The sequence below is a fragment of the Trematomus bernacchii genome, unplaced genomic scaffold, assembly GCF_902827165.1.
Source record: "Trematomus bernacchii unplaced genomic scaffold, fTreBer1.1, whole genome shotgun sequence".
NCBI classification, from domain to species: Eukaryota; Metazoa; Chordata; class Actinopteri; order Perciformes; family Nototheniidae; genus Trematomus; species Trematomus bernacchii.
In genome coordinates, this window is record NW_022987910.1 from 6,636,960 (window position 1) to 6,651,515 (window position 14,556).

The window sequence follows — 14,556 nt, forward strand, 5'->3', positions numbered from 1 at the left end:
GAAAGCAGCTTATTAGCATTGCTCACATTTGTGGCAAAGCTAATAAGCTGTGTTGACAGTTTAATTCATGTCACTGGTAAAAAATATGAAAATATTGTAATGATTTTGACAAAGAAACAGTTTTTAATTGTGGATAGGTCATGTCAGGTTTAACAAAGTTAAAGAAAAAAAATCTAAAAATGGCACATTTGACTCCATATAAAAAATAAGCATATCTGGAATTACGCGCCAGAAACCCCTCATGTGTTTTATAGCGGCGTTAGCATGACCCACACTCAGAATGGCCACAAATGAACAGCATTTTCTTTTGTTCCTACCATCCTAACATCTGGACTTCTTTGGTGTGATTCAGAAAGTTATAGCAAAGGTCAGAAAGTGAGTAAGAATAAACGATGTAGAAGACCAATTTGCTACCCACATTTTAAGGATTGGTGATGGTTTCCCTCTCTGTATTCTATATCCCTACCACAGTCTTCCTGCCAGATACAGTGGACTGCCCTGGCCTTAAAACTCACAGCCTAAAATAACCCTGTGCTGAAAAAGTAGTTCACCACAAATGTGACCAGCCTGAATACGAGAAGAGAGCATGACACAAAAGCAATCAGTGTTTGACCAAAGGAGTATTTTTACTTTGTTATTTGTATTCCCTCCTCTCTTGCTTCTCTCTTTTCCTTCTGGTCAAGTTGAATCAAAATCACCAGTTTTATGCAGTAATAATGATTCCAGATTCAATCATTGGATGCTCTATTACTGTTACATATCATTATTCTTGTGTTTGTTGTGTTCAGGGTAGTTTTTTGGTTAATAGCTTTATCATTTTTATAGTACCATTTACGCTTTAAATCTAACTCTTCAGTTAATGATTTCTTTCAGTTTCAAGAATGTGTTGTGATAGTAGTCTGAGAGAAAATACACTAACTTCACTAACATCTAGGAAGCAAACCTTAGCTCCTGCAGCAGGCTAACAATAGTCAGCTAAGATTGAAACTCTCCCCAGGCAAGATAGTATCAACTATCAGAGAAATATGTTACATTTTTCACTGAAACAAAGTTCATACCATTGTATGTTGCACATCTTTTATAAAGGTTATTTGTATTTTAGGCATGCATCCTTACAAACTTTGGTCTGGTTGCGTTAAGGGTAATAACAGTGCAGTGCATGTCAGCATATTCAAGGTATTACATCTGAGCGTGGGGGCTTAGAAGTAATCTAACCACATGTGGGATGTAGAGTTCAGGGCCCTACTATAAGTGAAGCAGCTGTATGAGATTTGGGGGGCAGTCTGTTCTTTCAATATCCGAAAATGTGAGCAGATAGGTCAGGAAGTGTTGGATTAGTGGGTTAAAGGAGCCTACAGTACATGACTGTGTGGCAAAACAGCAGAAATAGTTCACATTCCTTATTTTTCTCGTATACTGACATCATCTAGTCCTTATCTCTTTTGTCTTTCATGGCCACCTGCCAGCAGTCTATCTCAACAGCTGATTGAAAGATGTATTATTTATCAAATCACTATTTGATACTCAAGAACTCGCTTGTTGTTATTGATAAGTATAATAAAGGTAGTGTTTTCTTTCAAAGCACAAGCTCAAAACAGACATTAAGAAGTCCTAAGAAAGTGTTAAAGTCTGTCAAATGTTTTGTCTTTTGTTTCTGTAATAATGTTGACTGAGGCTGATATGTGTTAATAAGAATCACTTAAAATTACTAATTTTCTTCCGGTCCTCCTCCTCCTCCTCCTCCTCCTCCTCCTCCTCCTCCTCCTCCCTCCGACTCATCCTCTCTATCTCTCTCTCTCTCTCCTCTATCTCTCTCTCTCTCTCTCTCTCTCTCTCTCTCTCTCTCTCTCTCGCCCTTTGTAATAAATTGTCTGCGCCTGAATGCGTGAGCTTTACCTTTAGCTATGGTGTTTGATTTGATTTTCAAGCTGAGAGCCCGGCGGTCTCTGTGAGGGCTAACGTAAGAGAGGATGTGCAAAATAATGACTTGGAAACATGTTCAAATAAAGCAGTTTGTATGAATCTAAATGTGTGCCGGAGAGCTTTAACATTAGGGTGTATGTGTGTTGCTGTGTGTTTGTTTGTGAGTGCAAGTTTTAAGCCATGCCTCACTGACACTCTTCCCTCCTTTTTCACAGAGAGAATTGTGCCTTCTTTCGCTGACCCCTGTGGCTCTTTGGCTTCACTGAAGCCCCTCTGCCTCTGTGCCTGTCCATGTCTGCCTGAGGTGCCAGCCACACTCGAAGCCCCATGACTGCTACCGCCATCCACTGATCCAGTCTCCACACTACTGCCACATTCATCCTTCCCTCCATCTCCTGCTTTTTGCCAGCCAGACCTTATACCATCCATGCCAGTCAGCCCTCATCTGTGGAAGTCAACACCCCCAGACTCCTCTGCCGACCCAGCCTGACACCGAAGACAGACAGCATTTATCGACTCCTGTGATCGGAAGGAGATAACTGTCCCCTCCACCACAGCCTCATCCTTCTCAACCACCTCCTCCTGTTCATATTTCTCCTTCTTCCTCCTCTCCTAAAGCCCTTCAGCTATTCATCATGGGCCAGCTCGATCGATAATGTGTTTTGCCATTTGTCTCATCTGACAGTTCAGCGGAGGAGCGAGGCAAAAGCCAGAACTGGCGTGTGTGTTTGAGAAGGAAATCCAAAGAGATTACAAAGCAAACCCACGAAGGCCGTCACCAGCCCAGGCCTTGGGTGACATGCTGTGAAGGATTTCTAATACAGCAACACAAAGACTCTTAGGATGGGGCGCAGGTGGTAGACAATTCCCAGGTCTTCACCTCAGAATCACACCTTGGGGACAACAAACCTCTTAAAATAGCATTTGCCCATGTCCTTTACCTCTTCTTTCTCAATATTTGTCCCAGTGTCAATAGAAAAAAACAGACACAAACATAACTGCATTTTTTGGATATCTATTTGTATTGATCGACCCTTCCTGCCTGGTTCGAAATGGCGGTAAATATGACACAGATGCGGGACACAAAGTGGCTGACGTTGGAGGTTTGTCGAGAATTCCAGAGAGGAACCTGTTCACGACCGGACAGTGAGTGCAAGTTCGCCCACCCTGCCAAGAGCTGTCAAGTAGAAAACGGCAGAGTCATTGCCTGTTTTGACTCACTCAAGGTGAGTACGACAAACACCAATAACGTCCATTCATCACAGCCTTGTCTTTTCTCAATTTCCTAGCATGCAGCGTTGACAAGAAATTGTTTTCAGTAGTTCTATTTTGGGGTTTTGCAGATGCCAGAATGTGTTAGACCTAAAGAGGAGGTGGAGTAGGAAAACAGTAGAAGTATGTAGTACATTTAGTGAAAAGTGAGATATTGTTTCTTTATCCATACACGTTTATGCCATGGGATAGGGATGAAAACATGTACATATAAAAACTGGGTGTATGTGTCTTGGTAAGCTGAGATGGGACAGCAATCGCAATAACATCTGTGAATCAGAGTCAGAGTTTCCTTCACTGGCACATCATTTGAGTACAGGACTCTCAGTTGGCACGGAGGTTTTCTGTCTGATCGTTGCTTCAACAGGCTGAATAGGAAATATAGAAATAGGGCAGCACACTGTGTATTCTATAATTGTATGTAAGCCTGCTAGTGTATGTCTGTGTGTGTTATTTTGAGGTCATGCCACACAGTGGGGTGTTCTCAGAAGGCTCTGTAATTTACTGTCTATTTTTGCCCTGGCACTGGGACAACACACTCTTTTCTCCCTCTCTCCCTCGATCCCTTAGAGACAGAAAATCAAACAAGGGAACAAAAAAAAAGAGAAAGGAAAAATAAAGGGACAGAATCTAAAAGTTGGGAAATGTTGTGGCATCCTATATGGACATTATAATATACACGTGTCAATAATGGGCAAGATGTTTCTGTCATTTTGTCACGCTAGGTGTCATCCGACACTGTCTCAGTATATAGTAGTATATAGGGATGTCCCGATCACCTTTTTTTGCTCCCGATCCGATTCCGATCATTTGATTTTGACAATCTGCCGATACCGATTTTTCCCGATCCGATCTTTATGCAATGCATTAAGAGGAAAAAAAAGGTAACAGATAACGGCTGGTCATCCAACGCGATGAATTCAGCTATCTTGGCTGTTCTGGGGTAGTTTCTCTTTCCTTTTAAAAGTCTCTGAAAGTGTCGGTTGTTTCTGTTAAGCTCACCGGTAGCTACAGGAGTGAACTCACAATGCTGAACACAGGACGATGAAACAGAGCTTTTGAGGTAGAAAAAGGTTTATTAACCAAAAACCTTATATAGAGTCAGACGAGGGATTAAATATCCAATAAACCCAAAGCCAGGGTTTGTTAACTGAGGTGGTGCGGATATGCACGGAGATACTCTGGCGAGGAGAGCCGGGGGACCAGAGCTGGTGAGAGTCGACAGGAAGGAGCTGGTGTGCGTGGAAGCACGAAGGTACACTGGCGAGGAAAGCCGCTGATCCAGAGCTGGCGATAGTTGACAGGTTGGAGCCGGTGTGCGTGGAAGCACGGAGATACTCAGACGAGAGGTACGTGGCTGGATGTGGCAGGCAGAGGAGTAGGCAGATGGATTCTGACGGAGAACACAAGGGTTAGATTCGGCAGGAACACAGAGAGTTAGTTTTACCATAAACTACATGTACCAAGTCGAATTACCAGCGAGGTGAAACGACGAACTGGTGAATACTGGATGAGAGGACCGGGCATATAAGCAGGTGAAGGTGAGTAGTGTAATCAGGATGATGAGCAGCAGCTGCGGAGGTGAGTTGGCGGGAATCAGAAGTGGGTCAGCCACACCCAGCCAGGGAGACAGACACACAGACAGACAGAACGAACATAACAAACATAAAACAAAGAAGAGAAGAAGGAGGGAGATACTGTAAATCCTCACAGTACCCCCCTCTCCACGGGAGCCTCCTGGCGACCACCAGGCTTGTCAGGGTGTGCTCTGTGGAACTCCCTCACCATGACAGGGTCCATGATGCGTGACCGAGGCACCCAGCAACGTTCCTCCAGGTTGTAACCCTCCCAATCAACCAAGTACTGAAAGCCCCTGCCCCGGCGTCTGACATCCATAAGCCGACGCACGGTGTAGGCAGGATGATCATCGATGACTCGGGGGGGAGGAGGGGGAATGGTTGGAGGGCACAGGTCACTAGTGTGGACTGGCTTGATCTGGGAAACATGAAAGGTTGGATGAACCTTCATGGATCTGGGGAGTCTCAAGCGGACAGCAGAGGGGTTAATAATGCGCTCAATGAGGAAAGGCCCAAGGAACCGAGGGGACAGTTTCTTTGACTCGGTGAGGAGTGAGATATTTTTGGAAGACAACCAAACTGATTGTCCAGGGGTGTAATGGGGAGCGGCATGTCTGTGACGGTTAGCTGACCGTTGATTCCTGGTAGAAGTCCGGAGGAGTTCTGAGCGAGTGTCCCTCCAAATCTTACGGCACCGTTGAATGTGATGCTGGACAGAAGGAACTGCCAACTCACTCTCCTTTACTGTGAGGATTTACAGTATCTCCCTCCTTCTTCTCTTCTTTGTTTTATGTTTGTTATGTTCGTTCTGTCTGTCTGTGTGTCTGTCTCCCTGGCTGGGTGTGGCTGACCCACTTCTGATTCCCGCCAACTCACCTCCGCAGCTGCTGCTCATCATCCTGATTACACTACTCACCTTCACCTGCTTATATGCCCGGTCCTCTCATCCAGTATTCACCAGTTCGTCGTTTCACCTCGCTGGTAATTCGACTTGGTACATGTAGTTTATGGTAAAACTAACTCTCTGTGTTCCTGCCGAATCTAACCCTTGTGTTCTCCGTCAGAATCCATCTGCCTACTCCTCTGCCTGCCACATCCAGCCACGTACCTCTCGTCTGAGTATCTCCGTGCTTCCACGCACACCGGCTCCAACCTGTCAACTATCGCCAGCTCTGGATCAGCGGCTTTCCTCGCCAGTGTACCTTCGTGCTTCCACGCACACCAGCTCCTTCCTGTCGACTCTCACCAGCTCTGGTCCCCCGGCTCTCCTCGCCAGAGTATCTCCGTGCATATCCGCACCACCTCAGTTAACAAACCCTGGCTTTGGGTTTATTGGATATTTAATCCCTCGTCTGACTCTATATAAGGTTTTTGGTTAATAAACCTTTTTCTACCTCAAAAGCTCTGTTTCATCGTCCTGTGTTCAGCATTGTGAGTTCACTCCTGTAGCTACCGGTGAGCTTAACAGTGACCAGTTCGTACTGTTAAGCTCACCGGTAGCTACAGGAGTGAACTCACAATGCTGAACACAGGACGATGAAACAGAGCTTTTGAGGTAGAAAAAGGTTTATTAACCAAAAACCTTATATAGAGTCAGACGAGGGATTAAATATCCAATAAACCCAAAGCCAGGGTTTGTTAACTGAGGTGGTGCGGATATGCACGGAGATACTCTGGCGAGGAGAGCCGGGGGACCAGAGCTGGTGAGAGTCGACAGGAAGGAGCTGGTGTGCGTGGAAGCACGAAGGTACACTGGCGAGGAAAGCCGCTGATCCAGAGCTGGCGATAGTTGACAGGTTGGAGCCGGTGTGCGTGGAAGCACGGAGATACTCAGACGAGAGGTACGTGGCTGGATGTGGCAGGCAGAGGAGTAGGCAGATGGATTCTGACGGAGAACACAAGGGTTAGATTCGGCAGGAACACAGAGAGTTAGTTTTACCATAAACTACATGTACCAAGTCGAATTACCAGCGAGGTGAAACGACGAACTGGTGAATACTGGATGAGAGGACCGGGCATATAAGCAGGTGAAGGTGAGTAGTGTAATCAGGATGATGAGCAGCAGCTGCGGAGGTGAGTTGGCGGGAATCAGAAGTGGGTCAGCCACACCCAGCCAGGGAGACAGACACACAGACAGACAGAACGAACATAACAAACATAAAACAAAGAAGAGAAGAAGGAGGGAGATACTGTAAATCCTCACAGTTTCAGTGCCGTTACCTGAGTGGCCGCTGTGTACTCGTCGTGTTGTTGTTGGTGGTGTTTGTATTAGATTGGTCATGTTGAACGTAGCTCTGTTCTTTCCACCACGCGGAACCTCCGCCTTGCAAACATTGCATCTGGCTGTTACACTGCCTTCGCTTTCAATTTTATAATACTTCCAAACTCCTGACATTTTCTCTGTCCCGACTCCCGAGTCACCAGCTGAACGTAGCCTCTTGTTAGCTTACTGCTAGTATTAGACACTGCGCCCACTCTGTTGCCAGATTTGAGAGAAATAAGCAACCAGGTCTATGAAAACAAGCCCAAAAGAAGCAACACATACATGATGTTGTGTAATTTTAACCCAAAACTAAGGCCTCAGGATGACTTTAAGACGTGAACATGGTCATTTTTGTTTTGTAACATTAAATAAAATGTATAAAAATATTTTATAAAAAAAAAAAAAAAAAAAAAAAAAAAAATCTGATCCCCGATGTTTTTCTCCCGATCCCCGATCACGTGAAAATCACGTGATCGGCTCCGATCCCCGATCACGTGATCGGATCGGGACATCCCTAGTAGTATATGCTACAGTACAAAATACACACGAGACTGGTGTTTGAGTCATCAATGAGTATTTAGCTTTGAGAGACAAAATCAAGAATTAATGAAGGTTTGTGGTTTAAGTTAAATTTGAGACTAAGATCTGCAGCCACGCTAGCAGTTTGTGAGGCTGTATAATGTACGTAGTTTTCCCTTAAAGATACACATATGTGCTAATGAGATCCAAAAACAAAGTACAGCTCATATTCTCAGCCATAAACAGACTGTCCACAGTTTACAGTACTCATTCTCTGTGAAAATACATCTGCTCACACTTCATTTACTAGAGCAGTAGAAGAGAGTGTAAAGGGTCAGCTGTGGCAGCATGTGTCATGGCTGAGAGCCAAACATAAACCCTGGCCTCCTGTAATATAGTTTATGAAGACAAGTACATGTGTATACAAGTCACACGCAGAGAAATTGCACACAAACTGTCCAGATAATGGAAATGTGTTGGATCGAGAGATATCGGTAAAGTCAATCTCAGTATTTTGGCTCAACTAAGCACAATGATTCTGAATCCTTAAAGTATGTCTACTGTGCTGTGCAAATGCTCTGTAATTTGTCTTCTATCTGATTGGCAAGCAGGGTATTATTCTCTGTAACTGGAGACAAGAGTTGGAAGTCAGTCGAGCCCGTCCAGACCCCAGCCTACCTTGTTTTAAAACAGGGGGGAGATTTACTGATAATCCAGGCATTGTGTTATTACAGTTCTGGGATGCTTGGATGCAGCTCCGATGGCTTAGGTGGGTTTTGTTGGGAAAGGTAAGGTAGGAATAGGAACGGGAGGCTGTAAGGGCATCGCATGGATCATGAAAACAGACATGCAGGCTGAGCCGAGAGGCTGAGAGCAGGAGCAGCAGGGAATGTGCGAGGAAGCGTAGCACTGTGCTTAGCGCCCTTCCCTGCTCTCAGTGCCAGGGCATTCCACAGTCTACCTCCCCTCCCTGCCTCCATGACAGAATGATATATCTGCTTTATCTGCAAATGGATTCATAACACAGAGCTAGGCATGGAGAGAGGGGCAAGGGGATGTGGAAGGACGGATGGGAAGATTTGGAGAGAAAAAAAAAGGAACGGATGATGGTCCACGTGTCTTCGCACTCACAGACAATTTGGCATACAATCTACCGTTCATTCCTGATAAAAATGCAGGCCGGCAAAAGAACTGGGGGCCAGCTGGAGAAATGGAAAGGGATATGGATACTTATCCTATTAATTCATCTTTCTCTTTGTATTCAGTTTTCCTTCTCATATTTACTAAAAACACTTTGTTCTGTATCGTTTTTCATTTTAAAACCTCAGTTTTCAGTTGCCAGTTGGTCCTTATGTTTAGATGTCTTTATTTCTCTCTGATAAACTGTCTAAACTTTAAAAAGGTGTTTTTTATGCAGTGAATATAGTGGAAAGATTCAATCAACGGGTGGCGAGACGAAAGAGGCAAATATGTCAGAAGGAGAGGTCTGGAATCCCTTCAGCATCAAAGAACATTTAGGAATCTGTCAGGGTACACAGCACAACTTAGAACAAATCAATGCAGAATTTGAGGTGCTGACTCAGTAAACATTTATGACTAAAGTCAAGTTTGAAAAGGCAAAAATAAACAAAGGTTTTGGACTTGATGGGCAACTGTGATTACAGAAAACAAGGAGGTGTACAATAGCTGCACTGCTCCTAGTACTAGGATGGGTTCAAAGCAGAGAACGCATTTCACTGTGTGGGCTGTGTGCTCTGCATGTGTGACCATTACAGAGGGTTTCATCTCTCCGATTCTAATTGCTCGTCCTTTTGGCTCCTGACACAGGAATTCAGCAGCTTGTTGCTATTAGCAGCTGGGGATAAGGCTGTATTTCATTGTCAGAGAATGAAAAGCTAAAGGTTTAGGCTGACGCATTACCGGGGCCATGACGGGAAACAGGTGAGAGTTAGCCAAAGAGCTACATTGGATTCACCAAAAAATGAGTTTTAAATACTTAAATTGGATTGGTGAAAATCACAGGAAACCCTTATAAGCTACCTAAATTGTACAATGTTAAAACGTATTCATTTGTTTTGGGGTGTATGCTGTAATTATTGTTTTCATACAAATATGTCTTTCTGTGCCGATTATAAATTAGCCATAAATATAAAATTGTTCCTCAATGGTAACATAAAGTCTAACAAGCCCATCCAGGAATGAGAAATGTAAAACTACCCAACACTAAAAACATAATGGATATGAATAAGTAGTGATTATTTAGAGTTATTTAGGGACGACACAGAAAGACGATTAAAAGCTGCAGATGTATTTTGTTCTTTCTCTTCTGACCAGATTTTTGTTGCATTTTGTTCAAATGATGGGAGGTTTGAAAGACGTTTGATATTCAAAAGCATGTGTTTTATCATACTAATCTCAGACTCCTCTCATTCTTTTTTTGTTTTTTTGTTGTCGAAGAAAGTGCTTTGTTGTCCGAAAGAAAAGGCACATAAATAAAACTAAGAAACACTTATATTTGAAGTTCTAAAATGATTGTTCTCAAAGGTTTTCCAGACTGTTTTTAAATTAAGAAAGACCTGCCCCTGTCAAATGAAGACTGTATAACCAATTTGAAAGTGTACAGATGAACACACATACACCGTTTCAGGATTCTTTACGATTTAGCAAAAGACTCAGACATCAAAGTGTCCAGTTTATTGAGCAGTGTAAGACACTGCTATGTCCTTAAGTGAAAAACTTGTAAAGGCGATGTTATTGCCTGGGCTTAATGGTCACTCGGTGTATGCATGTATTTATATTAAACTTACCACATTTTTTGGGGTTCATTATACATGCCATTATCCTAAAGGACCACTTGTCCTTGAGAATCGTTTGACTTATTATTACAATAATATGGAGGATTTTTTTGTGTCAATACGGTGAAGCTGCTGGAAATGATGTGCCCATAATCACTTTGAACAGCATGTTCAAGGATATTATGGCTGTTGTAAAGTGGAGCCAGTGCCAGTGTTTTTTAAAATATATTTTCTAAAAGTTGCATACATTAGAAGCACAATTTCCCTTGATGCCAAGTATGGCTTAGCGTAGAAACATTAGAAAAGGTAGTTAACAGTGTTGCTTTGGTCTCCACCAAGTCCCTTTAGTGTAATAACTAAAACACAAACACGGACATGAATATACAAATACAATAAAAAAAACACCTACCATCTGGGATATTATTACAGAAGCATATTGTTACTAACAAAATATAAAGTATTTGTTTAAAATTCCCATAAGTAACAACATAATTAAAGACTTAAATTGTTCAAATAAAAATAAAATAACAACTCGGCAGCAGAAGTACCGTCTGAAGCAACTTTAATGTACAGTATGTGTCGTAAAAGCCCAGCGTTTTAATCAATGCAGTATGTGTGTTTACCACTGGTCACTGAGATATGAGTAGCCCTTTTTTTCCTCCATCGGAGTGATCAATAAGTATAGGCTTTATTTGAGAGAGTACAACTCACACACACACACCCACAAACAGACGAACATGTTCATATTGACATACTCACACCTGAGCAACGCAGGGTGAACTACATACACCAGGGGTCGGCAACAGGCGGACCACGGTCCGGATCCGGACCCAGACGCCGACCTATACGGACCCGGACCTATAATCAATACATTAATAGGGGATTTCAATTTTGACGGGCCGATTCTATTTTAACCGCTGCCGACAGGGGGCGAAAGAGACGAGTGAGCGATACAGGGAGAGAAACACAGAAGAAGAGACAAGAGAGCGAGAGAGAAGCGGAGAGGTTAGCGCAGTGGTTCTCAAAGTGGTTAACTTGTGTGGTCTGTGTTGAACAGTATTATTGTGATTAGATGTGTCTCAATTAGTTTAGTATTGTGTGACTAGAGTATCTTAGCCTTTACGTTGGCTGTAGTATTTAGCTTAGCTGTGGTTTTCTCCTTTCCATTAGTTTGTACCACTGTGATAGTGAGGGTTATTTTGTTTAATATGTATATCCCTTTGTATTTAAGTAGGCTCATTTAATAGAGTCCTCCCTTTGTTAGAGTCCTCCTTTTGTTAGCTCATTAGCTATATCTGTGCCTTTTGGCCACTTTTGTTTGCTCCTGGCTGCTTGTCTGCCCTTTTGTTAAACTTGTTGTATAAATAAATGCTTGTAACTTTACCAATTCCATACTGGTGTATGTCACTTTCCTCTACCCTAGAAGGGGGACGTAACAGTATCTATCTTCTTGATATTTTCTATTCTATATTATTTATATCATTGACCTTCCACTTTCCCACTATATTAAGAGTATGTACTCTTAATATTTAAATGTTTTCATAAAATATAACACATTCAAAAGTGCTTTACAAAAATGAAATACATTAAGAAAAAGGCATTTTAAACAGTCATTAAAAAGCAACACAATCTACCTGCATTGCATTACTCTAAACGTGTAATAACGTGCTTTAACTAGTAGGTGGTTTGGGTCAAAAAGCTGTCAAGTTTACAGTGTTAACAAAATAAAATATACTGCTGTTTCTGGTTTAGTTTACGACGGATATATTTTGTTATTGTTTTGATATTTGTAACACAAAAGCGATGTAAAAAACCCACAGCAACACAGAAAAGATGGTCTTAACATGACCCAGCGGTCTAGTAGTTAATAAAAAACAATAATATCAAAACAAATTATTACTACTAACTTTATTGTGAAATTAAAACAGAACGGTAAAAGAATAGTTTCCGGTCTATTCTGAGGCCCGATCTCTGTAGATAAATAAAGAACTACGACAGATGTGTAATATTTAATGCAGCCAAACCATTCATTACAATGCATTCATGTGATGACTTTCAAAGAGTAAAGCAAGCACTGCTGAAAAAAGTATGATTTTATCTTTTACGAAACGTTTTTTTTTCATATGGAATGCAGTTGGAGGTCAACCAATCACAGAGCTTGAGGCAAAGCGGAACAATAGCTGAGGATTCTGGGTAGTGTAGTGTCTTCGGCTATCCTAAACTCTGAACAAATATTTGTTTCTCCGAATCGAAGGGGAAAATTACAAAAGCATTGTACACAATTTAAACCAATCAATGTTGTGTAATTAACAAGGATAATCTGGTGTTTTTGAGTTGATAAGTAGTGCAGATATCACTGTAAAATCAATCGACAGTAAGGAGAATACTTACTTCCGGGTGTAAAATCCTCCGTTATCCAATGGGAATGGACGCTCACATTGCTCTCTGCGTCCGTAATACAATAAAGGGGACATGATCAAATAGGAATATAATTATCTTTTAAATAACGTTAACTAAAGAGAACAATCTATTTGACACAGCTGAAGCTCTGGCCTTCCTTAAAAACTAACTAATTTAATAAAAATCACAGTTGTATTACACACAATGCACTGTTTTTTGAGAACAAAAATTCGTAACTAATGTAATTTTTACATTCTGACGAAAAATAAAAATTATTATGAATACAAATAAAATAAAAGAAGCCTCTCGTGAGTTACTACAAGCTATAAAGTATATTTTAAAAACGTTTTATAGAATAAAAGCTCACTGCTGGACGTTGTAGAAATGCGTGTGTGCACCACGACAAAGGAGCCTCATTCACTTTACATTGGGGATGTTTGCGTGGTGCCGACACGTAAATGTAGCAACGTTTTTGACTCCACCACGCACTGCGGTGTTAAGGAGTCGTGGTGGAGTCACGCATTCTGGTGAGACCAGGTTGCCCTGACATACACCATAGAGTTAGAGCGTCCTTGGAAAGACAAAAGAACGTTGAGGGTGAGCGTAATATAGGGAGAGAGGAAAGCAAGGAGAACAGATATAGAATAGGTAATGCAATGTGTATTGAAATGAGAGCCCAGTATAAGACAGAGGTGTGTGTTTGTGTGTCTATGCTTATGTGTCAGTGCTGTATATAGGAGAACAACTCTTTGAAAGGGAAACGTACTCCAACAGTGTTAATCTGCTCTGTATCTGTATTCTGTCATGCTCTCCGCTCTCATCCTATTCTCTCATTACCTCTGTTAATCTGTCTCTCTACTCACCCCCCCCCCCCCTCTCTCCAGTTTTTTTTCCCTTTCCCAGGCATCCACCACACTTTTGTTCCCATTTCACACCCATTGATTTTTATTTTTTTCCCTTTATCGTTTCCAACACATTTTAGGGAGACATTTATTCGTCTATGTCTTTTTATTTTGCAGTATCAACCATTAAGAAGAGATAAATCATGCTTTAACGATGGACACTGCTTACTTGTCCTCATTGTGCATCATTAAACTTGTCGTCCAAAACTTGAGTTTCCCTGTCCGGACAACAATGACAGCACAGCGTTCAAAAGTATTCACTTAACTTAACGTTATTGTTTACAAACATAAAGGCAAGGCAAGGCAAGGCTTTTCTTTATTTTATTGTTGTTGCTTAATCTGTAAAATGCAAGCTAGTTAGCCTAGGCAGGCACAGAGACTCTTAGCATAACATTTGGATAGCCATTGTTACTGCAGATTCCATCTGTATTTTCAATTGTATCTTTATACTGCTTTAATTTCAACATGAGAACCTCTGTTTCTTTTTAGTTTAGGTGATGTTCATGGTTTAAGAGATGCTCAAAAACATTAGTGTTAGCAATAGCAAGTGGGTGTACTCCTAACCATTATCATCTACCCTCTGCACATCCATTTATAGGATATATATTTTGGGCCCACCCAAATAAGACATACCACTTTCCCACTATATTAAGAGTATGTACTCTTAATATTTAAATGTTTTCATAAAATATAACACATTCAAAAGTGCTTTACAAAAATGAAATACATTAAGAAAAAGGCATTTTAAACATCATTAAAAAGCAACACAATCTACCTGCATTGCATTACTGTAAACGTGTAATAACGTGCTTTAACTAGTAGGTGGTTTGGGTTAAAAAGCTGTATTTTCAATTGTATCTTTATACTGCTTTAATTTCAACATGAGAACCTCTGTTTTTTTTTAG

General features: G+C 41.6%; 1 protein-coding gene and 3 long non-coding RNA genes across 7 annotated transcripts in view; 2 read left to right on the forward strand and 2 right to left on the reverse strand.

The window, feature by feature from the left end:
* LOC117470351 (muscleblind-like protein 1) overlaps positions 1-14,556 on the forward strand; it is a 69,061-nt gene that overhangs the window by 9,431 nt on the left and 45,074 nt on the right. For all 4 annotated transcript variants that reach the window (XM_034115099.1, XM_034115100.1, XM_034115102.1 and 1 more), the window contains exon 2: positions 2,139-3,149. In XM_034115099.1, coding sequence (XP_033970990.1) covers positions 2,976-3,149 — 174 coding nt within the window. In that variant the 5' untranslated portion in view covers positions 2,139-2,975. The remainder of the gene's footprint in view (positions 1-2,138; positions 3,150-14,556) is intronic.
* LOC117470352 lies at positions 4,252-5,506 on the reverse strand. The gene is made up of 2 exons (XR_004554685.1): positions 4,672-5,506; positions 4,252-4,588 (listed from the first exon to the last, which is right to left on the reverse strand). It is a non-coding gene; the product is annotated as an uncharacterized LOC117470352 (long non-coding RNA).
* LOC117470354 lies at positions 5,560-6,173 on the forward strand. The gene is made up of 2 exons (XR_004554687.1): positions 5,560-5,753; positions 5,837-6,173. It is a non-coding gene; the product is annotated as an uncharacterized LOC117470354 (long non-coding RNA).
* LOC117470353 lies at positions 6,321-6,918 on the reverse strand. Its single transcript, XR_004554686.1, has 2 exons — positions 6,741-6,918; positions 6,321-6,657 (listed from the first exon to the last, which is right to left on the reverse strand). It is a non-coding gene; the product is annotated as an uncharacterized LOC117470353 (long non-coding RNA).